General features: G+C 38.7%; 2 protein-coding genes across 5 annotated transcripts in view; both read right to left on the reverse strand.

The window, feature by feature from the left end:
- LOC100550530 (N-acetylated-alpha-linked acidic dipeptidase 2) overlaps window positions 1-2213 on the reverse strand; it is a 36286-nt gene extending 34073 nt beyond the window's left edge. For 2 of the 4 annotated variants that reach the window (XM_031552100.2, XM_010706201.4), the window contains exon 1: window positions 2072-2095. The gene's annotated coding sequence lies outside the window, so the exon portion shown is untranslated. Of the gene's footprint in view, window positions 1-2071 lie in introns of all 4 variants that reach the window. The other 2 variants (XM_085216400.1, XM_085216399.1) reach the window with 2 other exon arrangements.
- Window positions 1723-25211, reverse strand: LOC100550836 (putative N-acetylated-alpha-linked acidic dipeptidase). The gene is made up of 19 exons (XM_085216398.1): window positions 25021-25211; window positions 23646-23754; window positions 20922-21108; window positions 20024-20125; window positions 16298-16423; window positions 15166-15352; window positions 14294-14387; window positions 12996-13094; window positions 12124-12209; window positions 10600-10719; window positions 9212-9294; window positions 8889-8952; window positions 8288-8355; window positions 6922-7013; window positions 6042-6132; window positions 4992-5256; window positions 4818-4899; window positions 3431-3523; window positions 1723-2430 (listed from the first exon to the last, which is right to left on the reverse strand). The coding sequence occupies exons 1-19, from the start codon at window positions 25136-25138 to the stop codon at window positions 2241-2243; spliced, it is 2256 nt and encodes a 751-aa protein (XP_085072524.1). The 5' UTR covers window positions 25139-25211; the 3' UTR covers window positions 1723-2240.
- Between the last annotated feature and the right edge of the window lie 1861 nt (window positions 25212-27072).

Below are 27072 nucleotides of genomic sequence, written 5' to 3' on the forward strand. Positions count from 1 at the left end.
CTGGAAGGCCAAGCTGGAAGGGAGCCATGGGCAGCTTGATCTAGTGAAAAGTATCCCTGCCCACAACAGTGGGGTTGGACTAGATGACCTTCAGGGCTCCATTTCAACCTGAACTCAGTTTACACACCAACCACTCCCTGATTCCACACTCAGGGCTTCAGTTAGCTAACAGCTATACACCTGAGCTACACCAAGAGATCCAGCTGAGTACAGATGCTTAAAAACTATCTGTTCCTCTACCTGGCTTCTAACAGTGTGTCTTAGGAGACCTGCTCATAAGATATATCTCCTTGTGCATGTGCCTGGTTCAGGCTGTTTTTTGAGCTCTAACAATCACTGAACTGGAAATATTTGTCAGTAAAGTTACAAAGTTCTCAAGAACATATTAACAGATAGGGCTCAGAATGCTTATTTATTGTTTGTTTAACTGTTGTTTTGCCACTAGGCTGATAGGAACTGAATGCTTCATTTGCTGGCACGTGCCAGTTGGCTTGACTTCATTCATAAATGTCACGTGACCTGTGTTTCTTACTGTCCTCCTAGTAAATGAGTAATGTGAAATGCCATTTCTCAGTGCACACAAAACTGTTCATTTTTTGCTCATTTGTTATAACTGATAATCCAGAATAGAATAGAATGAGAGAAGAGGAGAGGAAGAAAAGGAGAGGAGAGGAGAGGAGAGGAGAGGAGAGGAGAGGAGAGGAGAGGAGAGGAGAGGAGAGGAGAGGAGAGGAGAGGAGAGGAGAGGAGAGGAGAGGAGAGGAGAGGAGAGGAGAGGAGAGGAGAGGAGAGGAGAGGAGAGGAGAGTTCAACTGGAAGAGATCTTCAAACACAAAATCCTATAGGTTAACTTAATTGATGACCTAAACTAACCTCACTAATTTTGCAAGAATTGGACCATAGAACATCATGATTCATCGCTTCATTGACAAAAGGAGCAGTGGAGCAGACAGCCGTGATAAAACTAAGACAGCACTGCCTCCCATCCACACAACTTGATTTTGGAGAACGTGTCTTCATGCTCTTATTCCAGCTTTAATCAATTCCATAAAAATGTGTAAATAACTGGGTAACAACTGTGGTTGCAAGAGCACTTCCCATTACCTGATAAACTGGATTATTTTGAGAAAGACTAGCTGCCAAGTAAAATGATCTAACAATAAAGGGTTTTAATGTGAAAAGAAGAGTTATTAAGAATAAATTAATTGTTACGGAAAATAAAAAATCTTTCACTACACTGAAATCCACCAGATGACAGATGAATATTCTAAGAAATGATAGAGGACTCAGATGAAATAACAAATCAAATTTCACAGAAATATTGAATTCCTGCAGTGGCAGACTGTCAGATGAATTGACCTGGTTTTCTGAGTCTTCTCCATCCGATTTCAGTTGTCCCTTCTAGCAGCTTGGTGTAAGAGTAAGCTGCATGCCAAAATCAGAAATACAGGTTCTATGGCGGTTTTAATAATTTAGTAAACTTTCACATGAGGGATATGATGAATTTTCTTTTCTTCTAATTGTCTTAATATGAAGAATGCTGAGATATGGCCACGATGCAACATAGGTATGTTTAGGATGAAAGTATAAAACCAGGTCTTCATCTTGAAAGACATGTTTTGTGAGATCATTATCTTTCTGATAAGATGTATCACCTTATTTTCTCTCCAGTGACTAGAAATCTTGCTTAAATCTATCTGCAAACAGCTGAAAGACTTAGCATGTGGAAGAAGGACATCATGGATGAGTATTTTGGGCTGGCAGCTCAAACTGTGATACGATCGTAATACATTCCTCATACAATATATGACAGTTTTCCCATCTTTCTACTTGAATCTTCATGTAAAAGGAAAGCAAAAAGACAATCACAGAGTACAAATCACAACTCAAAGGTAAAAAATACAAAGATAAAAAAAATAAGCAAGCAGAATTGAAAGCTCTGAAAATAAATCCAGTGGTTAGAGATTCTTAAAATATGAAGCAGAGAAAATATATAAATTTTAATGTAGACTCTCACTTCAGAATTTGTATAATGCATCCATTATCCAGAATTTATGTAATACATCATTACCTTGTTAACACTGCTAAGTGCATTCCACTTGGTTATAATAATTGCAAAGAACAAGACTGTTTGGGTTTTGTGGCACTTCTAGTAATTGTCTTAGTGTTTTCAAATGTTCTGGTTTTGAGGCTTCTGCACACTGTTAAGACATAGTCTTCACTGATGGTAACGCAGATATTTATGCTACTTCTTTCAGTGTTCCTGCTGCTGCCTGTACAGTGAAGGCTGCAATGGAGATCTGCCTCTTAACTTCTTTCCAGGCTTCATCTTGATCAGCTTTGTTTTTAATGTCAAACATGGCATCATAGATCCCTGGGAATGATTCTCCTGCATACTTGTTATGGCTGCTTGGAGCAAAGATAACGTGTCTGTAATTAAGGGGAAAAAAATATTCTGTAATAGGAAAATATTTTTTTCTGAATAAATCTGGTGTTTCTACATTCTTTGTCAAATTCTTGACACTGAAGGTGTAAATAAAGATTGTCATTAAAGCCACAATGCCTACAGTCTATGAAGAAAGAAAATTAAACGAGCTACATTACTCCATGCAAATTCAACGACTTTGTAGCTAGGAAGTCTTGAGATAAAACTGACTAAAGCATTTCCCTTTCCCTCATATCAGAAGAAAGAGAAAGATTAAAAAAAGAAAAAAAGAGCCAGCATCTTTTCTCACAGATATACACAGTCTTTGACAGATACAGGCATGCTCTGAGGTATGATAGTTAATGTTCTAACAACAGGCTGTTCTCAAGAGATTTTTAATCAGAAGTCATGAGAGAGAGGATTGTAAATCTTACATTCTCCTTCTATAGTTACTTTTTATTGGAAAGATTACTGTTCAGAATACAAAATAGTAAAAGGATGAAAAAGCTAAGCTCAATTTGGCTATTTTGCCTCTCCAACAAAATTTATTTTTTGAACTGGAAGAGAGAACTAGTGAATTCACTGCTGCTGGAGGACTGCCCTCTATAATGTATTTGCTAGCATGCCTGTTCTGCTACGATGAGTCAAATTTTAGATGTTTCCAGTATACCCTATGTCATTCCAAATCACAGCTTCCTAAAGATTTTTTACCAGAGAATTTGCACTGGGACCAGAGCCAAACTTTTTGATCTGTTTAGAAGCCCACTAAGATCAATGTAAATGGATTTTTTTGATTTGAATATGCTTACAGCAAGACTCACTGTGTATAGAGTCTGTCAGCGAAGTTTTCCCTAGCACTGTTTCCTTTTCAATCTTACTTTTCCTATTTAATGGACTTTTACTATGTTCAATAAAGTCATTACAATTTCATTTAGAGATCCATAAATTACAAAGAAATTCTCATATAGTATTTCAGGCAGAAAGTGAAAAATAACCCTTACTTACCTATAAAATGGCCTTCCAGGTAAACCAAGTGGATCGATGAAAGCCCTTTCTAGAAACATGACTTGATCATTTAACGATCTAACAGCAAGCAGGCTAAAAAGAAAACAACAAAAGAATACATCAGCTACAGTTTTTTGCTTACTCCTTCCATGCCATGAGATGTATAGAGCTCTGGATATATGAAGGACAGTAGATCCAGGATGTTGAACTTGAACCATAGCCCACAGAAGACAGACCATGACAACTAACCTGCACGAGCAAATTATGCTATTCTATACTGTGAGACAGTCTGGTGTATAAATCATAGAATCATAGAATGGCTTGGGTTGAAAAGGACCACAATGATCACCTAGTTTCAACCCCCCTGCTACGTGCAGGGTCACCAACCACCAGAGCAGGCTGCCCAGAGCCACATCCAGCCTGACCTTGAATGCCTCCAGGGATGGGGCATCCACAGCCTCCTTGGGCAACCTGTTCCAGTGTGTCACCACCCTCTGGGTGAAAAATAATGTTTAGATTTAGGTCAATCATCAGTAAAATGATTCTCATTTGCTACTGTGCTGCAGAATTATCAAGACATGTTACTGAGTCACAAAGATTAATGGTAAAGTATTTTCTTCTATATTTACTTTGAAACTTCAGCTATGTTTACCGACACATGTTAGTGATTCAGGAAAACAAATACATTGAAATTTACAACTGTATAAGCTTGGTATCTGACAGGAGTTACAAAATCAAAATAACTAAGGCAGAAGAGGGAAGTCATGATTTGCAAATGGAGCACAAAACAGAAAATGAATTACATTCTAGCTTAAAAGTCATTTTTTCTGCTTATGCCAACTAACCTTTTTTCAAATAACATGATATAAGCACCATAGAAATATGAAGCCCAGAAAAATGTCTCATATATGCAATATGTCATAAATCTAATATTTTACATAAATTTATCTCTCTTCAAAGTTGCCACTATTACAAATAGGGCTTTTATTCTTAGTATTCCACAAGGGCAAGCCTTTGGCTAAGCTCAATTCTTCCCATGAAATGTAACATATGTCTACATATATATAAAAGGAAGTACAGTTTTGTGTCACAATCATGCACCATCCAAGTGCTTCTCCTGAGCAGAACTGACATTCATTACCTTGGATACTTTTCAAAGTGAAAATGGCTAGATTTCCAGGCTCTCCAGTGTCTCTCTGATGTCCACTAGTTCAACACTTTCATATTCTGTTTCTCAGAATAATCAGATCCTTAAAGACAAGAGCCCATAAGGACTTCAAATGACCACCTGTTATTTGTCATCATGGTTATTCAGGGGACTAAATGCAAGTGAAGACAATACCCTCTGAGCCCTACGAAGATTTGGTTGAAAAACAGTTAAACTTACTTGTTGATATCTATTTGTTGCAGTCTATCATGAAATCTATGGGCAACTTCTGTAAAATTCTTCACAGCTGAAAAGAGAGCATCTGAAGGGAGCAGAAAGAAAGGAATTGGAACGCTTATAAATTAAAATAAGGCATCACTACAATTAACAGAGGAATTAAAAGATTATACCTACCGAAGGATACATTGTATGCTGCCAGTTCTTCCTCATGATTCCTTGACATATTATAGATGATATGAGCATAGTTGCTCAGAGCTGATGCATAATCTCTACAGTCAAAAGGAAGCAGAATAGAGTTGGCCAATTCAAACACCAGCCCTCCCCGTACCTGAGCTACTGTCAGATGATTCTTGAAAGAGGGATCATAAAATCTTTCCACAATTTCATAGGTTTCATACACACTGTGGTAAACTGGATAGCTGCTATATTTTTCTACATTCTGAAACAAACAAAATCAAACAAATTCATTATTCAAATCAGCCACAGATACTTTATGTTTGTTTGAAAACCTTGGCTGTAGGATTTAAGGCACAGTAAAGTGAAGTGTTCAGGTCACAATACTACTCTGTAGCCGCTATGGACAATCACATGGGAAGAACTGCTCAGTGGTGGAGCTAGCTCTTAGACATCAGCTTATGATGAAGTGGTTACCTGGAGATGCTCTTTCCAATGACCTGGTGGACCTAAAGAAAGTAGCCAAGAACAGACACAACTTCTAGTTTTCTAAATTAATGTGAATTTGCCCTTCCTCTCTTTGGATCTCAACAGTTATTTCTGTTTACGTCTTTGGCTATGTTTTTTCACAGGAAAAGACTAAATTTAATAGATTGCTTCTCAAACACTTCTCAGTTGTTTTCATACCAAGAACCAGAGTCGACCCTATATTCTTCACAAAACTGCTGAATTCAAAACTTCATAAGCCATAAAATTCATTTAAAAGACATCATAAGCCACTGAACCCTTCCTGAACCATAAGTAATTTTGAGTACATCCACTTACTCCAAATAAAATTCCTCTTCTCTTGTCTGATTGACACCAGGCTGACAATTCCTGTTTATTAAGTATTTGTAACATAGTAGCATATAGAGTTCCAGTTAGGAACTGAGACTCCACTCTAACACAGTAAACTGAACTATTCCAAAAAGCTACCACTGTGAATGGCTCATTTACACTTATTATTCAGGCAACTGCAAGGGAGATAGAATTACTAAGATGCAGACTTACCCAGTTTTTACTGTAACGTGCTCTGCCTGAAGCAATGCCAAGACGTTGAAAAAAGACCTCAAAGTCATTGCCAGAACCCAGTTTATTTATTCTTTTAACAAGAAAAAAGAAAATGCCTTGAGTGACAATACTCAAAATACATTTTCCAGTTTGTTTCCAAGTGCTGAGATAGCTATTTATTCTCCCGTTACAGTCACTACATGATCTTTCCCTAGCATGTTCTTTCTTTCAGTACACCACAGATTCCCTGAAAGCCCTGCATTGTATTCATCTCCTACCAATAACTGTACTCTCAGGAGGACAGAGCCAGTGCAGAGAAAACATTGAAGGGAAAAATTTAACTCACTGCCTTTAATAATTAAGAAGACCAAAATACCTTCTTCCTGCTAAACTTGCATTATTTCCAGTCTCTCAACTGAGAAAAAACATAACAGTACTAGCATGGCTTCACATAAGAGAATCAGTTTCTTAGATTCAGTAAATTCTGAAGGACAGTATTACAAAAACCTGCTTGGTGTGCTCCGTAGCCACAGAAATTTAGAGCCCTGCTAGGAAACCGGAAGAAACTGCAAGGGAATGCTATTGTGTTATCATCTAGTGCTCCTGCCACTGGCTTTCACATACTACTTTTATATGTCTGCATCTCTAAACTACGCCAACACTACTTTTAACTTACAAAACCTCCTGTTGATGCTACAAGTCCAAGTTCATATAAGTGTTGTATGATACCGTATCAGTGGCAATCAAACTCTGAAATCTGTATCTGTTGAAAATCACGCTGTTTCATTCAAGTGCTCAGTTTTTCAGTGGGTATTTCTTTAACTACAACTACAAGCTGCAGTAAGTTCTGGCATTGCCTTCATTTTCTTTTGTCACTTACCTGGGGACCTCTTTATATTCTGTTGATGGATTTTTTTTATACCAGCTCTCATAAAGAGATTTTCCTTCAAACCCTTCATCAGGACTTGGTATCTAGAAAATATATATTGCAAAAAAAAAGACAAAAGGTACAGTGTTAAATATTACCAGTCAATGAAACTAAAACTGGCCATCACTTAAAGCCTATGGCTTAGGACAATTAATAAATAGAAGTCTTAATCCCTTATCCTTTCTACATTTCCAGTTCAAACTTTTAAATGCACATTTTTCAAAGGAATATTTTATTTGCTAAAAATAAGTAACTTTAAATGAAAGAAAACACAAGAAAAGCAAAACATTTTATGTCAGTATTTACCTTCTGATACTTTTAATGAGATGTTCAGTCATTTAATTTAAATACTAGAATATTATGGAAAAAAAAAAAAAAGCTTCTTGCTTTAATTGGCAGGAAATTTCAAACAATTCTGTCTTGGTTTAATTTACAATTGTTTTTTTCCTTGTTTCAGTTCAAAAAGGATTTCCAGGGAAGTTTTAGTGATCTTAGAAGGACAAAGTGTGCAGCACTGAGTGCTTCCATCAATATTACTGCTACAGAGGTATACAAGTATTATCTAGTTCATTCCTATCACTGTTTTCAGACAGCTTCCAAGATTACTGAGCACAATAAAGACTGTATATTTTTCAGCTTTGTTTTCACTGACAGGCAGCTGAGGTTTCATTGCTTTTACTGTATTAAATTTTTTTACTCTCTATTTTTGTTTTAATGTATTTCTAAGAATGACTCCATTATAGCAATCAAAATAAAATACGCTTGGCTATATGGACATGGAGCTAACAGCTTAAAGAAGCATGTTAACATTTTCTGCCACAGGTTAATTTTGGATGGGGTTACAGAACCTCCTTCCTCATGAGTGATCTCTTCAGACACCAGCTACCAACAGGGTCTAGTAACATGTGTTAATCAGCCTTTGTTGCTGCTTTCCAGCTCAAGGAAGGGTTATGCAACCATGTTTACTGGTATTTAGGTCAACAATTTAATGATGGCTCTGGTGTGCAAAGTGAGGCTCTAATGACCTGATTTTCTGCAGTTCTGAACTCCCACATTTAGCACAAGTTACCATGGGAACTGCAGGTGATCAGCTCTTCCACAGTTCCATACATCCAGATATCTTTAACTGGGTATCTAAATTTAACACAGTTAAATTGTATTTGTTGTCTTTCAATTGCCAGAAAATGCTTACATTGAGTTACTATACTTCCTTTACCTTGGTAGAAAAGAAAGCAACATGACATCATATTTTATACACTAAGTCCTATCTAGTAAATAAATAGTGAATGCTGTGGCTAAAAACTTAAAGCAATATTACCTCTTTGGTCACACTGTACACCAGTTTGTACATCAGTGGTGTGCAATCCACTCTTAGTGTATAGTTTCCTGAAAAACAGAACAAAAATATTCATATGAAGAAGGAAGTTCAGCCAAAGCCTTGTGCCATTATCAGTTAATAAGAAAGACATTAGAAAATTACACACGCTACAAGGAACAAGCTGATTCTTCCTGCAGAGGGGCTCTTCTCCTTTGAGCTAGTTAGGATGAATTATAGACCAACTTCTTAAGCAACCATAAGAGCTTTTCTTATGCCCCTATGCTGATTACAAACATTATGAGAGGGATGTAGACCCTACTGAGTTGCTACAGAACTGCTGACAGAGGCACAACAATTGTTGCTCACCATGACTCCCCAAATAATGTAGCTGCTATAACGCATTTCTTCCCTAAAGCAACAGGAATGGAATATCTGAAGGATGCTTTACAATTCTGGGTCACCATTTCCTTCCACACTCACTATTACATTAACTCAACAACATTATCATGCTCAGGCTTTCACAGATTTCTAAGTCAAGCTGCCTCCCAGTCATCCATAAATACATCTCTATTTCTATAAAATGCAAGCTAAAACAATATACCTTCAATGGAAGAATCTGCATTGATATAAGCCACTCCTCGTGATTGCAATAGTTTGGCATTTTCCTGAGAAGGAAAAGAGAAAGAAAATGTTGATGAACTTCTCTCCTCAGAACAATTTTTCTGACCACAGAAGTAACAGCTGTTTCAGGTAAGGTCATATGATCTACTGCACTGAGTAGATCTACCTTGGGGAGTCTGTAAGGAAAACTGTGCATATGTAAGATAGACAGAGAGCAACTGAGAGAGGAAGTGCTGCTTTCTTAAACAGATTTCTTAAAGATCTGCCATTGTGAAGACTTGTCTTGTAGCCACATCAGTTTACCTCAGCCCACTCTGTTGATCCTAGCAAGCCAAATTCCTCTGCATCCCAGCTTGCAAATATCACTGTTCTCCGTGGTCTCCATCCTGCAGTAAGACCATAAAAAGTGTATTACCACAATAAAAACAGCTCATGTCATTTCTGAGGTGTTCATCTTTTATCTCGATTTGTGGAAAAAGAGGAACTTTAAACATAATTTTCTCTCTAATCTAATAAGGCTTTATTATTTTTTAGCAATCTCATATCCACTTTAATATCATGCCAAAAATGTACACTTTTTCTCCTCTCAACAAAGTTTTCTCAAATTTAAAACTGAACAAGAAAAAAGAATGTCTGTGCATAAATTCTTGAAAGAAAGCTTTTCTATCTGCTCATTTCAACTTCGTGCACACTGTAAATCGATTGTACTTTAACAAAAAGCTGTATTTGGAAAGTTGTCACGTCTAGTACTCAATTTCTTTGATTTGTTTCACAAATATCAGATTTCCATACCTAGATCATCTTCAAAACAAAGTTATTTCACTTGAAGTTCTGCAGTTCATTCAAACCCAGGCTGAATGCAGCAGGCTTTATTGCCTTGCCTCTCTAACTTTGCACAAAGTTTGAGGATACTGGAATCTTTCAGTCATTTGCCCCCTTACAACTTTTTTTTTTTTTTATTTTAAGCTTGCATTGCAAAGAGAGCGTCCCCTGACATTCAATAACTGCAAGGGAAAGAGGAGAAAACAGAATGCTAATAGGTTCATAATGCAGAGGCAAGGCAAAGGAAGCTCCTCTAGCACGCTACTTGAGTTATATCAGAGCTTCATTGCATGAGATATCAAGGCGGGTGACAGCATTTGCTCTGACAACAACAGAAATTTGGCACATTTAATATTCTTCTCCTATTATAATATAACTAGGTAAGAGGTATTTTTAAAACTTTACCTCCTACTATGTTTGCACAGCTCATTCTTTGCATTACACAGATTTTATTCGTATTTCGGTCTGTCTGCAGACCAGTCAAGTGATCAGAATACTTTCAATGCTGCCCTGCTGAAGTATTAATCAGTTCACCACAGTACCAATTTTATAGTATCATTCAAACTCCCAGTATGATCAACATCAAGTAAACAGCAATCAACTTTATCTGAACATCATATTTATTTTACAATCCTTCTCATAACTTATGGTTTGACTTTTTCTTCGGGTATATTTTCTCTTGAATAGATGTAATACAGAGGTATTGAGATTTTAAGTGTGATTAATTAAGAGCTGAAGAGCAATGTGCTTCTTTGAGAGATCAGGGAGAAATAAATCTAGGTTTAAGCACATGCTTAAATCTCAGAGATATCAGCAGACACTGTTGAAAGCAGTGTTTTTTGTGTGCTTTATTCCCTCATGACAATTACCTTCTTTTTTCAGTGTTCCAAAGCTCCTCACAATCTCATGAACCACAGCTGCTCCACTCTGAGGATCAATGCCACCAAATACCCATGAGTCACGGTGGCCTCCCAAGATGACATATCTATCTAGAAAAATATGGAAGTTTACTTAAAAAAAAAATTTTTGCCTGCTATAGTGTTGTTAATTACACACAGAATCATAGAATTGTAGTGGCTGGAAGGGAACTTTAGAGATCATAGAATACAACTCCCCTGCTAAAGCAGGTTCCCTACAGAACAGGTTGCACAGGAAGGTGTCCAGATAGGTCTTGAATATCTCCAGAGCAGGAGACTCCACAACTTTTCTGGGTTGCCTGCTCCAGTGCTCATCACTCTCACAGTAAATTCTTCCTTGCGTTTATATGGAACTTCCTGTTCTCAGTTTTTGCCCATTGTCCCCTCTGCTATTGCTGCATGCCACCAAAAAGAGCCTGCCCCCATCAACTTTACTCCAACACTTCAGATACTTATGAACAGTGATGAGATCCACTCTCAGCCTTCTCTTCTCCAGACTGAAGAGGTGCAGGTCTTTCAGCTTTTCCTCATGTGGAAGATGTTCCAGACTCCTAATCATCTTTGTGGACCTTTCCTAGAAGATTCCTGTCCTTTTTGAACTGAAGAGCCCGGAAATGGACACAGCAGGATTGGAACTTATTTCTAGTTTCTCATGTAGGTGTCAGGTAACAAAGCTTACTAGTTTGTATCACATATAATGTAAAGGTAAAATATATTTTTAATATCTAGACGTTTTTCTGCATTTTCAGCCAATGCTAAAAAACTTGTCAAACAATTCAATCCCACAAGATCTCCTAAATTTCATATTACTTCTACCATTAGAAATTCTGTGGTTTGCCTCAAAAATAGACGCGTCTTTTCATGTTTTACAATAGTGTGTGTATTTTTGTACATCATGCTGACTCCCAGCATTGCAAGTATGTATTTCTTGAGTATGCATACAGTAAAAAGATGTTCAACGTGATGGAAATGTGATTAATATGATCAAAGGCAGATTAAATAGCTGTGGTAAGATAATATGGTTAGCAGTTGTGTTTCAGAGAACAGGGAAGGGCTGCAGTTTCATATTAAATGAATGCATAATTCTAGGGATGTCTCTATGCTTTTTTATAGTGTAAATATAACATTGGCTGCAGAAACGATGGAAACGATGTATTCAGGTGGAATGGAAAGCCTGTTTTTGAACCATTTCCATTTGGTTTTGAACTCTTCCAAATGGCAATATTGTTCCCTCATTAACAGGGAAAAATATCCACTCAAGAGTATTCCTTCAGTTCCAAAACTGCCTGTTTGAAGGCAAATATTCTGTCTAGTGTATGACTCCCCCTTTGGAACTCAGCATTTATACTCTTAACTGTATGAAAACTGATGCAGTAAGTATTTCAACACCAAGTATCACACAAAGCAGTATTTCAGAGAAAATTATCTTCCTCATTTCCCCTTTCTAGCTTGTCCACTGTAGACAAACGACTTTACCTGGTTCCACTGCGCCTCTGATGGTACCAATCACATTGTAAATTCTTGTTATTTTGTTGTTGCTATGAATGTGCATTTTTATCTTTCTGGTGCATTGGGAAGAAAATCCGAAGAAAAAATTAACCAGATTACATTATAAAGCACCAACACCTTTAAAAAGCATACAGAATAAACTGTAATGAATTCAGCACAGTCTGCGTGTTCGTACTGATGTGGCACCTCAGACATCAGAAAATCAGATGAACTGAGTTGTGTCACAGACTCTCTTTATCCACAACACACATGGAGGTACAACAGCTCATCCTCAAAGATGCCTCCATATTTTTTCTGGAAGAAGAGGTCTGACTAAAAGACAAAAGGTCAAATGGTTCATACGAAGTCAATACAGTAGTTCAGCCAATAGTGAAATGCCTGGAATTAATCCTAAACTGTAAGTATTTACTTAAACACAAATCTGAGGCAATAAAAATGACACTGCACTTCCAGCATTTTTTTCTGGAAATCTTAAAAGTGTAGGTTAATAATGTTTCATACATGGCAAAAGGTAAGATCAAAAGCCAGTCCAACAAGAATTTCAAATACATAGGTTCTGTTCTCAAAAAATAACCCGTCTATTCAAATAGCTTGCCAAAAGCTAGATGACTGTCAAATGGTTCAAGATTAGCTTGAAACTAAAGCAATTCAGTCATATGAGCCCAATTAGATGTGAATCTATTGAAGCTTTGCACACAGAGCAGTTCAGCCCAGGAAATAGCCAAAATCAAAGGAACAATGCATATAACCTCAACTACTGTATCTTCAGTCAAATCTTATTGCTCTACCAATTTTTTTCTCCAATCCCAAACATGTTTCCCTTATGAAACAGAACTTACCTTGTAGAATAATTTGTTGTGAATCCAGGACCAACATTGTAAGACACATTCAAATTTCCTTTCCAGCTACTATGCGGTGGTGCAGAACCTCCCATATTACTATTATGAAAAGAAATACATAATAGTATCATTGCTATTAGAATCATCTTGCAGCAGCATCAAACACAAACAAGGAACCAGAAACCACGTTTTGCTCAGAGTCATGCAAATGCAGAGCACAGTGATGGTCACTGTCTTAAACATTTTGTACCATAAGGTTTCAAAGGTGACTAATCTACATTTTTGGCTACATTAATACAAGTATTTTAACAAGAGGAACTGTTCCTGGGCATTGAGGACTGTTCAGAATGGAAAAGTCTTTGCTTCCAAGGGTTTTGCATATTAACTGTTCATTGTAAATGGTCCTTGGAACTTTCTACTACCTTAAACTGCATTTGCAGTTTTCATTCGGGAGACTTATTTGGACCATTCTAACAGTTTAACAGCACAGGCAATTGTCTTTCAGTGTCTGTCTCTGGGCACCATTTAATATGGTGGCATAGACATAGCTGAAGTGTTCTTAAGATGAACAAATACGATGTGCCCAAGTCATCTTTTCTTGCTCCAAGTTGAATGTTCAAGGACAATGCTGCACCTGCCAACTCTACTGCATCTTAGTTTTTTCAATGTATATGTTTTGTTAACATAAAAATGAATTTTAATATCATCCTCTGCAAAGCTTGGAGCCTGTCTTCAGATCACTTGCATAATTAGTATGCACACTTACTTACATATAGGTATCTATTAAATACTTTTTAACTCTCCAGAGTTTTTCCAGTATCCTTACATTAGTTTGCTAGCATCATTTCACATTTACACAACATAATACAAGTGAGGAAAGAAAACACATGGCTTCATATAACTACAACAGAACACAGATACTGTCCTATCAAAGATGTATAGTCAAGTATTCACCTGGACACTTTAATACCTTTTTTTTTTTTTTCCACAAAACAAGCATCACAGCAGGCCCACAAGTTCTTGCCTTTTCTCTACAGTAACATTATAACTTCAGTGTACCTGTGCTAATCATTGTAATCACGTAATACCTGATGTATTAAAAACAGCCCTTTCCAAAACACTTTGCATGAATCTGGTACATAGCAACATATGTAGATCTCCTACAGATCCCTAATCACAAACAGGATTTCAAAAACTACAGAAGTTGTTGAGTAAAAAAATCTTTTCCCTTTCTTTTCAAACACTCTTCGCATTGTCACTGAACGGTCTTAAAAATTCTCTGTCTCCCAAACACTTACCGCAGTAATGATTCAGCATCATGGTAGCCAATGGGATGAACTGGTATTTTTGGGAGACCAACACCACTGGCTTTGTCTAACCGATAGGTGTATTCTGAAAGGCAAAGATGAGGATTTCTGTCCTTAGAAGTCTGAGAAGGAATCTGTACATTTCACAGCACAGTCCTCAAAGACACCACAGGACTCAAAGAGAATCATTTCACTTCCCTATAACTTGGGCTGACATTCCCTCGGTGACTTCCCTATTTATGCTCCATCAGCACATTTTCAAAACAACACTAAAAAATATTCTTCCACAGCGTCTACAGTTACACATTCAAAATTGGATGGAGATTTTAAAACTATTTCTTAATCATGTTTTTTGTTTGTTTTTTTTTTTTGCATTGAAATGATACAGAAATACTTCTCTTTGTGGGAAGCAACTTCAGAAAAAGACACAGCCGAAAAACAAGACTAAAGTGTGTGCCCATAGTCTAATGCTTGGAACACCAAGCTGGGCATCTGCCAGAGATTCAGATACAGTCTTACACACTAGACTAATGAATATTCTGTTTTGCTGTTTTCACAAAAGAAAATAAATAAATAAATGAGGACTAGGTTTTACTCAGGCAAGACATAATTCAAATAATTTTTTTTCCCCCCCACAAACCAGAATCTAAATTTTCACGGTGTGGACAAACATAAACATTTGGAAGCCATTTTTCTAGTTGGTTATGGAATAGATTGGAATTTCGAGCTTAAACAAAGTGACCTTTGTGGAGGCAGACTTTCCTCTTAGTAACTGTAATGAAGACATACAAATGTCTAGCTCCACAGTAATTTTCAATACCCATTCAGGAAGTGTGTGATGGTCCACTGAACAGACACTTCACCTTTTGCAGGATAGCCTGGTGTCAGAGGATCTCCTGCACCATTCAGGTTTAATACATTTCCACGCTGAGCTCCTCCACCTGGAAGGTTCCAGCCATTTGGATACGGATCTACTCCTGGAGCCCAGTAGTCAGCAGGGTCCGAATAGAGAATAATTCCCTTGGCACCTGCCAGCTCAGCATTCTTCACCTGCAAAGCACATCTCTGGTTTCTATCCAGACCTTTATAACTTGACATACGCATTCAAGGGGCAAAAGAAAGTATTATAAATTACAGTGATTATAACTTGGAACCTTTCACACAGCTTTAGCTAAGTAAAGGTCCCATACTTGTCTCATATCAAAAAGATCACATAGATACACAGATAGTGAAGTAGGAGACTTGCACACCAGTATAAACAGTTGTTAGAAACACCACCTTAAGAGTGAATGTATCATCCCTTTATGTCAGTGAGGACATATCTCTTCCAAACTAAATGGCAACTGCCTGTCCCTCTGGTTATGAGTAATTTTGATGTATTTCATTTTAATAAATGACTCACATTCTTCTATAATGTTTAAGTCTTTTCCATTCAGATAGTATCTTTAAGAGTGGCAGCCTATAAAAATTCAATGACAGTATTGTCTGACCTAGAGTTAAGAGCCACAAGTCACTTTTCACTGGTGAAAATAGCATATATGTAAACCAGTGAGTTCTCCAGAAGATTACTCAAGTCTGTATAATAAATTTTGGCATTCCAATTAGGATATTCAGTGTTTGACACTCAGATCTAACTGAAAAATTCAAAATACAGCACTTCCCAAATAATATTAAGGTGCATTTGAACAAACTGGGAAGAATAGACTACTTCACAGAGTATATTACGGGAGCATGTTAGTTACATTTTGGAACAATTAATAGTAAGCAGATACATTTTGAAATATGTAACATTTTCCAATTTACTTTTATCCTTTAGATTATTATATACATAACAAATATATATTTTTCTATCCCCTATTAAATAATTTTCTTTGAACGCACCTCTATGAAAACCTCAATTACACTACAAGCTTGAGAAGACTTTGCTTAAGAGATTCAGTCTCTTGAAATCAACTAAAGGAAGCCATAAATCACGTTTTTGTATAGAGTGATTACCTTATTTCCTCTGAAGATCTTCCCATATCTGGCAATAACAATCTTTCCTGTACAGTTAATTCCCATTTCACGTTCTAGCTTAAAGAAGTCCTCAGTGCGGCCATAATTGACATACACTAACTCACCCTGATAGAAGGAAACAGAATTTGAATGTCAATGAGCATAACAGAAGGAGGATGGGATCTAGCAAGACAATAGGCTGGGAACAATAATCTTCAGGACTGGCTCTTGTATGAATTCTTTTCTGATAGAGGCATTTAGGTAAGTAAGTGACTTCTCATGAATTTACAATAATATAAAAAGCTGTGTGACCTCAAGCCTCTATAGAGAACATAAGATATGATTCAGAAATCGAGTGTAAACTCTCAGAGCATTGGCCTTTCTTCTCTCCTAGTCTGCTCAAGCTCTAGTCAGTCAGCCTTGGACAGTTGGAGGCATCCCAAAACTATCTTAGGAAGAAACATGCTGCCCTGTTTAGAATAAATGCCTATATTGAGATTGAAGAACCAGTTTAAGGTAGACACTTGCCATTTCAGACAGCTAAACTTAGGTGACAGATAACTCTTCTCAAAGTGCATTTCTCTGTATGACCACATGCTTCCAGAGAGATACTCAATTTAATTTCAAAAACGAATAAGCTTAAATCTCCTACACAGTCTGTAACCAGACATTCAGGTGGCCTTGCAAGACAGCATACAGCATAGACTGAGGTACAGCCCTCTAACTGTACTGGCTTCATCACAGAATCACAGAATGGCCCAGGTTGGAAGGGACCTCAAGGATCATGAAGCCCCAACCCCCCCACCACAGGCAGGGCCATCAACCTCTACATTTAATACTAGACCAGGCTGCCCAGGGCCCCATCCAATCTGGCCTTGAACACCTCCAGGAACAGGGGCATCCACAGCGTCTCTGGGCATCCTGTTCCAGCACCTCACCACTCTCATAGTAAAGAACTTCCCCCTAACATCCAAAGGCATGAAGCATTTTTCCAGTCATTTAAAAAGGAATGAAGGAAGGAATAGAATTTTACTGCTATTTATGATGCTAATGTTCCAAACCAACACTACTGTATGTAAGAACGTGACTTCATGTCATCACTGTGTAAGCTTTCTACTAAAGATTTATATGAAAAGAAGTTTTTGCTCAAAACTTAACTTCTTTCCTCTGTTTATTGAGATCTAGTTGAAATACATCACAAAAAAGAAAAATATATTGTATCTGAGACCAGGGTACACTTGTCACAGTTTTATGATTTTTGTTATTAGTATTCCACATCATCACATCATGTAAAGCTCGAGGAATTAAAGAGTTAATACTCCAATTTCTTGGACTGACTTCTGGATACCTGGTCAGAAGAGAAGAACTACATACCCTGGAAGACTTTCCTTCAGAGAAAAAGGAAAGACCTGTAAGTCTTGGGACTCCCTCCCTCTCTCTCTGCCTGGCAGTGTATGGGTGTGCTCCCCAGCCATTCCACCTTCAATTCAAAGTAAGGCCTTCGGTTTCAGATATTCTCTCTCTCATTTTACTTGATTTATTAGCCTTAATTCCAACTATATATTGTATTATATTGTGTTATCTTGCCTCCCAATATCGTATTTAGTAAATTAACTTTCCTCCTCAGATCACTGCTTGTGTTCTGTATTTAGGCCCATCTCCCATCTCCCTACACTTCCCCCTTTCCCCTTCCCCTTTCCCAGGGCGTGGATCCATGGGTCCCTTGCCCCATTTGTCACAGAACTGGGCTGAAGTGGCCCACAAACCATTGACACCCTCCCCTCCCCTTTTTGGGTCAGTGGGCATGTGGGCCTGCTGTCCTCCTGTCACAGACAGAGATAGACCTAGAAAACCCTGTGACAATACTACATCTACCAGAAATGAGGAGCAGCTATTTCTAAATCTCTGCAGGGTTTCACTCTAGCAGGTAAGAAGCTACTATCCCACTCTGACAGTATATAACCTTCAAAATACAGTCACTACCACTTATTTTTAAAGAGCAGCTGCAGGAAACAGTAATGGTGCTAGCAGCGCCTAACTGTACCTCTACAACTCCCTGATTAGAGCTTTCACCCAGAAGATAAGAAAGCTGAGTTCCTGGCCTCTCTCAGTATGAAGAGCTTTCATCCATTTCTTCCCACTTCTCAGGAAGGTGTCCTACTCTTGATACTACAGTTACCCTGGCATGCAGGTTCTTGACAGCCTTCTCCCTTCATTGAACTTCGAGCTTTATGCAGGAACTGTTCCAAAATTCAGAGCAGAAAGCCTAAGACTGATGAATGCACCTGGCAGGTTCCAAACCTCTCTCCACAGCCTAGTTCTTTTTAATAAAATGGCTTTTAACATAAAGAGCATAAAAAGATCTGGGAAAACTCAGACGAGCCCAGAACACAGGCAGCATTCCCACTGCAGAAGTTTATACGTGCTCCCTCCTATGCTATTTGCAGTAGAGCTGCAACAGCTGCTTACTGAAGAATGTTGTGGCTAACAGCACCAGTATCTGGAGCTATTATCAAACTATTACGCTTTAAGGGAAGCATAAGCAATATATTTTGAATAGACAATCTGTCCGTTAGGTATTGTTTCTTTCAGAAACAATGTTCTCCTATTTAATTCAAATAAAATCATTTTCTAAAGAAGGAAGCTGCATCTTTTAGAACTTGTTTTTATTGTTATTTCCCATATCCCATAATTTACTGTAGCTCACTAGAAATCAAATAAAACAGTGAAGTTATTCTGTCTTTCTGTGGGAATATTAAAACAGGAAGACAGAATCGATGAATTTTACCTTATACTACCTTCCAAATTTCCCACTGTGATTCTTGAAACACTCATAATTCTCATATCCTAGGAGACAGGCTATCTGTCTGGCTCTCCAGCTTCCTCTGAGTATGAATATAGGGTATCTTTTGCTTTCTGGGCTTGCACAGCTTACTAACAAGCTTCAGAAAGCATATGAATTTAATACACTAGCAGATTCCAAAGTCAGCTCCAACTTTAGAGGACAGCTTGGATGAGAGGACCTCCAGAGGGCCCTCCCCACCTATTATTCTATGTACAGACAGGGAAGGTACAGCAAGCAAAAAAATATTTCCTATTCTTACAAATTATGTATTGAAACAATTAATGACCACAGAATAGAAAACTCCTGTCACACAGACCAGCTTCAGAATAGACAGTTTGTTAGCTGGTGTCATCTGCGCAAGAGAGAAAAGATAAATGCTAGCAATAGCCATTTGCAATAGCCATGGTACACTGCACAGCTACAGCTGTACAAACTCTCTGGAAAACCACACTTTGAAAAAGAGGTTGTTTAATTGCCTACTTAAATGTAAGTCTTATTTTGATCACCAAGATGGAAAAGAATAGTGAATATCTGGAGAAGCTGAAGAAGTGGATAAAACAAAAGATTTATTTTCACATTTTTAGGAAAATGCAAAACAATTCAATTTTAAGTCAAACTAGAGGGAAAAAAACAAACATGTACGTATGACAGTTCAGTTTCAACACAGCTCCATTGTAAAACTCCCAACAACATCAGGGCTGACTCATCTTTCTTACTGGTAGTATGTCAGGGTCTGTACACACACAGCCTAAGACCTAGGAATTTTATATTACTCTATTCCACACTATTCCATTCTACTTTACACTACACTATGCTCCAGTATCCCATTTTCTCTTATTTCTATCTCTGTCCCTGCCTCTTTTACTATTTCACTATTTTACCTCAGGCATTCCTTGGGCTGAAAATGCACTGTAGGGTGGCACCACATCTCCAACTGCCTCATACCCTGCAGGAGGCGGCTCTGACAGTGATGTGTTGAATACCTAGTAGGTAGGAAAGAACAAACAAAAAAGTAAACCAGGAAATATGAAAAAGAAGTACTGTTTATGCAGGCACATTTCACAGGCATTTATGTTTAAAGGACTCTAGTTTTTTAACTCAAAATGAGATGTGACCAAAACTTTAATAAGCAATGGATATCACTTTCTGTATGCAAATTCAGTGTGTGATCTTGATAGTCTCACTGTCACAGAAGCCTGTTTATGTGAACCCAGGCTCCTTTAAAGGTGTCAATATAGCAAGTAAGAGAAGGTTAGATCACAGTAATAAAAAAAATGTTTGCATTCTGCTCATCCCTCATCCTTCAGCGAGCAGTAGAGCTGCTCTGTAATGAACTGATTTTATTTGTATGAGTGTATCTTGAGGCATAAACTCTGTAATCTTCAAGGAACTGAATTCAGCACAATCACCAATACTGTAAAATGACTCAATACAAGTAATGATGCTAACCATGGTTGATTTCCTTTCCCTAAATAACAAAGCAATTTTAAAACAGCTGAATTACATACAGTAACTCTAATACATACTTCTCCTTTCATCCATGTGTGTCAGTAAGCTGCATGAAGCAGCGTAGTTATTAGTATTCCTAGCACAAAAATGAAGAAACAAATATATAAATTAAGAAAAAATAAATAAAGCAAATGAGAACCACTAATTTCCATAAACTTCGAATCAGGTGCCACACCATGAACAGAGCAGAGGATAGCTTTTCCTTCCAGTCTTCCCAGGTGTATAAAGGTGTTTTTTTGCACTTTTTGCAAAAACAGGTGTTTTCAGTACCTCATTTCCATGCTCATCAATTATTGAGATGTAATTTGGTTTATTTTCATCAGGATAAGAGAGCAGGACATCATAATGAACCAACTGAACAGAATCCAAACCAAACTCCTTCCACTCAGCTTGAACCTGCTGAGCCAGATGGAGATTCTCTTTTGTTCCTGCAAGGTGAGGACGCTGTGTAAAATTGCTAGAAGAAACAGAAACAATTGGTCAGGATCAGGCATTGCTGCATATAATCCTAACCTAGCTAGAAACATCTCCTGGATATGACCAGATATACCCAGACTGAATCAAGACCAAGATTCTTCAGCATTTATATTTTTGTCTGCCATACACATAACGTGAGGCAAAAGGTTTTTTCAGTCATAGGTGTTTACATCTTGTTAGCAATACAGCCTAGCAAGAATGGCAGAAAATCAGCCACAGGGTATTATTCTTGCTTCATTCCTTGTCTTCTGGGCAACCTAGGGCCTGTCATTTCTCTGCATAATAAGACCAGCCTTCCTTGAAGCAGTAAAATAACTGAGCACAATTACTTCGAGGTATTCAGTTTAGAAATGTGCATAATTACTGTGATCCTTACATTGAATTAGCTGGATAGTCACCTCAGATCCCACTGTTTTAATTAATTTTAGCACAAATACTGATTTATCTGAAAGTTGACACTGAGTGTGTTTTGTTGGCAAATACTAGCATGAGTTTGTAGCAGCTTACAAACAAGGAACAGAAAAACTAGGCAGCTTGTGACTTAAGAGACATGCACACTGAATAAAAAATAGTGTATGATACCAGGAATGGTGAGCAACTCATCAGCTGAAAATGAAAGTTGGCCAGATTATTGAGAAAACCCAGTGGTGAACTGATCTAAAGAAGCCTCCATTGAATGAGATTATCATCATTATGTTCACATATGACCGTGCCATCAGCAAGCCACATGAACCAAGTGGTGTTTATGAAGGAAAGGAGACCTCAGATAAGATCCAGGTATGAGGTTGGGGAAAATTTTACTTCTTAGGTTCCACTGAGTGTTACCAAAAAACAGCAAAGTACTTTGGAAGAATTATATACTTCTGATTTTTGTACAGAGCCATTTTCTTCTGATAACATCAACAGTTTCTATCAAGACTGTACTGCACTGCTCCTCATACAGTCACGGCACCATTTTCTGGATTTGATTACAATTTGAGTTATGCAATAGTGTTCTCCTGTGTTATATCCCCATTTAATAGAAATTTGTTTTTCTTCATTTCCCATTCTAATCTGTTGACTGCATGTACTGCTAGTTCTGAGTAGTGATTAAGCACTTGTGTATTCCACCACAGAACTGGCTGCATGTCAGTAAATGTGGTACAGTGTTTCCTGTTGGCAGAGAAACAGAGTTTGGAGGGCAGAAAGCTTCTTTTACAGAGTGGTTGAGCAACAGTTGGTGTTCTAGGAGCCAAAACACAGATTGAAGAGTGCAAAAAATCTTAAGTTTTCGATGTTTACATAGCCCAGTTACGGCTGTTACGCAGTAAAGAGAATGTACTTTCCAGCTAACTTACTTGCAATAGTTTGTGGAAGTGCTCTTAAAATGAAATAGCTGGGATTGACAATCAAGAAGCTGAACATGTTTGGGTTTTTTTTGTTTGTTTTTTGTTTTTTTTTTTTGTAATTTGGTTTTGCAGTAAGATATAACTTCCTGCTATTTAATCAGGCTGGGATTTAAAGACAAATCCAGAACTATTGCCTACTTCTAAAAGCACTGATACTTTAATATTTTACATAGAAAGTCAGTGTCTACCTAAAATCTACAACTTCTAGCTTGAATAGATATATTATTTTAACAAATATCACACCTTCCTAGTAGAAAATCTGTTTACAAGGTCCCTAGAACAAACGATTAATAATGCATCAGCTTCCTAGCAGCTAAGGCTTCTAAACTTTAAGAAATCAAGAAATTAACTACAGTAATTCAACTACAATAGATTTTAAAAATCTACAGTGCCATTTTTTTACCACTTGAATTTTCAGGAAGAAAAGTTAGCATCTTTGCTTGTAGAAGTAGAAAACTTCCTTGGGGAAAAAAACCATGGTCTTAAAAGTGTCTTTACAGCTTTAAAGATAACCATTCTAGCTGTTCACTGTGAGGAGAGGGAGTGCTTGGGAATATCTTTCTTCAAGAAAGTGAGAACATGACAGAATGCTGCCAAGTAACACAAATGTGGTCAGAAATTTGGGAGAACAGCAAAAAAGTGTAAAGGTCTCTACACGAAGAAACACAAGCTCAAATACTGGCATGATTTTTTTTGCTTTAATGCTTAAGTACTCCACTATTTTGCACTGAATCTGTCCTGACCTAAGTTCATTCATAAAGCCTAATTTGAAGTAAACACCCTCCATACAAAAACAGTGTAAGGTCAACATTGCTGTTGACTAAATAGGCCACAGAAGTGAAAGAGTGAACTTCTATGATTGTGCAAGTATTCACCAACTGCTGAGCAAAAATTTGGCCAGCTCTTAATTACTTTTAAGTATTGAGTTTGCTGAGAATGACTCCAACTATTTTCAACACAAACAAGAATGAGAGGAGTCAAGATGGACTGTACTCTCTCTCATCTTACTGGGAAACATTAGTTGAAACCAATGGCCAAGAACCTACACACTGATCTGTTAAGTGGTATCCTTGGGCTGGTTCCTGATTTATTTATTTTTTTTTGACAGATAAACCTACACATTACTTACAAAAGAAAGTGCTTGATGTTTTCAGCTTTCATCTCAGCCATAAATGCCGCCTTCATCTCCAAATGAGGTCTTAAAGGTATCATCTCTTCTACAGGTTTCGCAAACCAGCCTATACAACACATCAAAATACATTTTTCTTCAATATCACAAGATTTTCACTGTTTATTTTACCATTATTCTTTATCATAGCACAATAAAACAGCCACAACTTGATACTGGTAATGGCAGTAATAGTCCTGCACCACAGTATTTGTTAGCTAGGACACTGAGTCCAGTGCTATACAGTGCTATACCAATCACAGTCATTTTACCACAGATCTTACATCACAGAATCATTAAGGTTGGAAACAACCACTAAGATCACCTAGTCCAACTGTCAGCTCACTCTCACAATGTCCACTACGTCCCCCAGTGCTACATCTCCATAGCTCCTGAAGACCTCCAGAGATGGTGACTCCACCACCTCCCTGGGCAGCACATGCCACTCATCATCACACTTTTTGGAAAGAAATTCTTCCTAATATCCAACCTGAACTGCCCCTGCCACAACTTAAGGCTATTATCTCCCACCCTATTGTTTTTACCTGAGACAGGAGGCTGACCCCCACTTAGCTGCAACCTCCTTTCAAAGAGTTGTAAAGAGGGTCACAATCTCCCCTGAGCCTCCTCTCCTCCAAATGAAGAGATGTTGAGGACTCCTATCTTCCCTGAGCACCAGAACATGATGCTGACAGTCATTTCAGAAAGATAGCAGCTTTAAAAAAAAGAAAGAAACAGACTCCCTTTTTAAGGAGTCTTTTAACTCTCTGTCTCTGGTTCTTATCCTGGAAACCTTCCCTTACTATACAGGCATTATCAGAGTAAGTGATGAGAGGAATACCTGGCTAGAAAGTTTCTCACATCTGTTTTTATTTTTAAGTCAAGACATACAATTATAGAATCTTTAGAATGGGAAGGGACCTTTAAAGGACATCTAGCTCAACCCCCACGCAATGATCAGGGACACCTACAGCTCCATCAGGTGCTCAGAGCCCCGTCCTGTCTGACTTTCAGTGTCTCCACGGGTAGGCTATTCATCACTTCTCTGGGCAACCTGCCCCAATGCTTCACTACCCTTTCTTATATCCAATTTCAATCTTTTTCGGCTTGAAACCATTTCCCCTTGTCCTCTTACCGCAGGCCCTGATAAAGAGTCTGTCCCCTTCTTTCACCCCTTCCCTAATCCTGAGCCATCTGTGCACGACTCCCCAACCCCGTCCCTCCTCCCTCCTCCCTCCTCCCTCCTCCCTCCTCCTTTCTCCCTCCTCCCTCCCCCCAGACCCGGCCGCCGCTCAGCCCGGCTCCGCTCCAAAGAGGGCTGAAGTCCGCACTGTACCGATGAGGAACCCGAGGAGGAAAAGCCCAACCGCTGTCCCCAGGGTGACGGCCCAGAAGCGGCCGCTCGCTGCCCTGGGGCTGAGCCGCTCCGTGGCGGCGCCCAGCGACGTCCACATGTCCGCCCGCTGCTCCCAGCCCGCTGGCCGAAGTGCCCCCGCCACGGGGGCGGGCGGGAGGGCGCGGCCGTTGCTTCCCGCCTCAGCCGGGGCCGCCCGTCGGGGTGTTTCGTAAAGGCATCGGACTTTGATCTCGCCCGCAGCACCCAGTGCTATGCTTTTTTGCACAGTTGAGGGATAGGATGCCATCCATAGACCTAGACAGGCTCGAGCAGGGAGCCCAAGAGAGCCTCACGAGGTTCAACAAATGCAAGTGCGGGATCTTGCATCTGGGTCGCAGCAACCCCCACTGTCAGTACAGGCCAGGGGATGTAAGTGTAGAGCACAGCTCTGATGAAAAAGGACTGGTGGATGGCAGCTGATCACAAGCCAGCAAAGCCAGCTGTATCCTGGACTGCACCAAAAGAAATGTGGCCAGCAGGACGAGGGAGGTGATCCTGCTCCTCTGCTCTGTGCTGTGAGACCTCATCAGGAGCACTGCGTCCAGATGTGAGATCTCAGTACAGCAGAGAAATGGAGCTGTTGGAGTGCTCCCAGTAGAGGGCCACAGAAATGACTGGTGGTATGGAACATCTTCCCTACGAGGACTGGCTGAGAGACTGTTCAGCCTATAGAAGAGAAGACTCTGGAGAGATCTGATAGCAGCCTAGAGCCCGTGGATGCCCCATCCCTGGAAACATTGGATGTCAGGCTGGATGGGGCTTGAGCCCTGATCAAGCTGTAGGAGTCTCTGTTCATTGCAAGGGAGTTGGACGTGATGACCTTTAAAGGTCCCTTCCAACTCAAGCAAGTCTATGATTCTATGATTTTAATGGTTGAGCTAACAGTCTAGGTAGAGTGCTCTGCTACTCTGTCAAGTAAGTCAATACCAGATGTCTGCCAAATTACCCTCTGTTGTAGACACCATTCTGGAACGTTTTAGATCTCCTATGTAGAAAGTAGGGAACATGAGTTTGGGAGTGACCACAGTGGAAGTTTGTATCCCTACCTAGCAGTCAGTGTCACATTTTGTTCCTGGAGTGTCATAATCACAGAGTTATTAAGGTTGGAAAAGACTGGTAAGGTCATCTAGTCCAACCATCAACTCATCTACATTATGTGCCCATGTTCACTATTCTGCCATTACTCATTGGTGTAAACTGAAGTCAATGCTGTGTTTAAGTGAAGTCAGTGAAGAAGGCACATCTGGTGTTCCTGTGAAGACTAACATGACCAGGGTACCTTTAGGCCTAGAAATTTGGAATCCTTGATCAGTTAATTTCTGCTGCAGGTATTTGGAACTTGAGTTAATGAAGCACTGTGGGACTAGGCAATGAACAAAAATATATTTTATCGCTAGTCTAATATTCCTTGAAGATTTAATCCCTATGGCTTAGGGAAAGCCAATTTTACTCAAGTAAAATTCAAGATGAAAAGTAACAGTGAGAACAGTGTGGTGGGAATGCTGTCAGAAGTTTGGTGCTATTCAGCACTCATAACCTAATTGGCCTGCCCACGCCCCTTAGAATCTATGAATTCAGCTATTTTATATATAGCCTTCAGTGTGCCTCAGCTTGTACAGGACATTATGACCCCAAAGAGCATAGGCAAACTTTGCTCAAGAGCAAATCACAGCTGTGATAAATACATAAAGTTTGTTCCTCTGCAGAATTCTGTAGATCACTTTGCAGCCAAAACATTTCACTAAAACAAAATCATTAAATAAATCAGAAAGTAGCATATTTCTCCTTTCCTTATGCCCTAGTGCAGAATCTGTTGCTGAAGATACAAGATAGAAGCTGATAAGGCTCCTATTAAATTGAGTGAGCATGCTGTGAATTTACTCAGATTTTGTAAGAGTTTTGTAAGGTTTTGAGGGAAAGTGGGGAGAAGATCTCTCAGTGGTAATTTTTACCATATAATTTAATTCCTGTGAGTCACATAGCTAGTTTGAT

The sequence above is a fragment of the Meleagris gallopavo genome, chromosome 1 (assembly GCF_905368555.1).
Source record: "Meleagris gallopavo chromosome 1, MGAL_WU_HG_1.1, whole genome shotgun sequence".
Taxonomy (NCBI): domain Eukaryota; kingdom Metazoa; phylum Chordata; class Aves; order Galliformes; family Phasianidae; genus Meleagris; species Meleagris gallopavo.

Bases quoted from the DNA above. Each gene is read 5' to 3' on its own strand.
- LOC100550836 (XM_085216398.1), bottom strand. From the start codon at position 25,138: ATGTGGACGTCGCTGGGCGCCGCCACGGAGCGGCTCAGCCCCAGGGCA. The intron at 20,126-20,921 runs GTACTGAAAACA...CCTACCTACTAG, and splicing joins TTGATGAGCATGGAAATGAG to GTATTCAACACATCACTGTC. The intron at 2,431-3,430 runs GTAAGTAAGGGT...CCTTAATTACAG, and splicing joins CCTGGAAGGCCATTTTATAG to ACACGTTATCTTTGCTCCAA.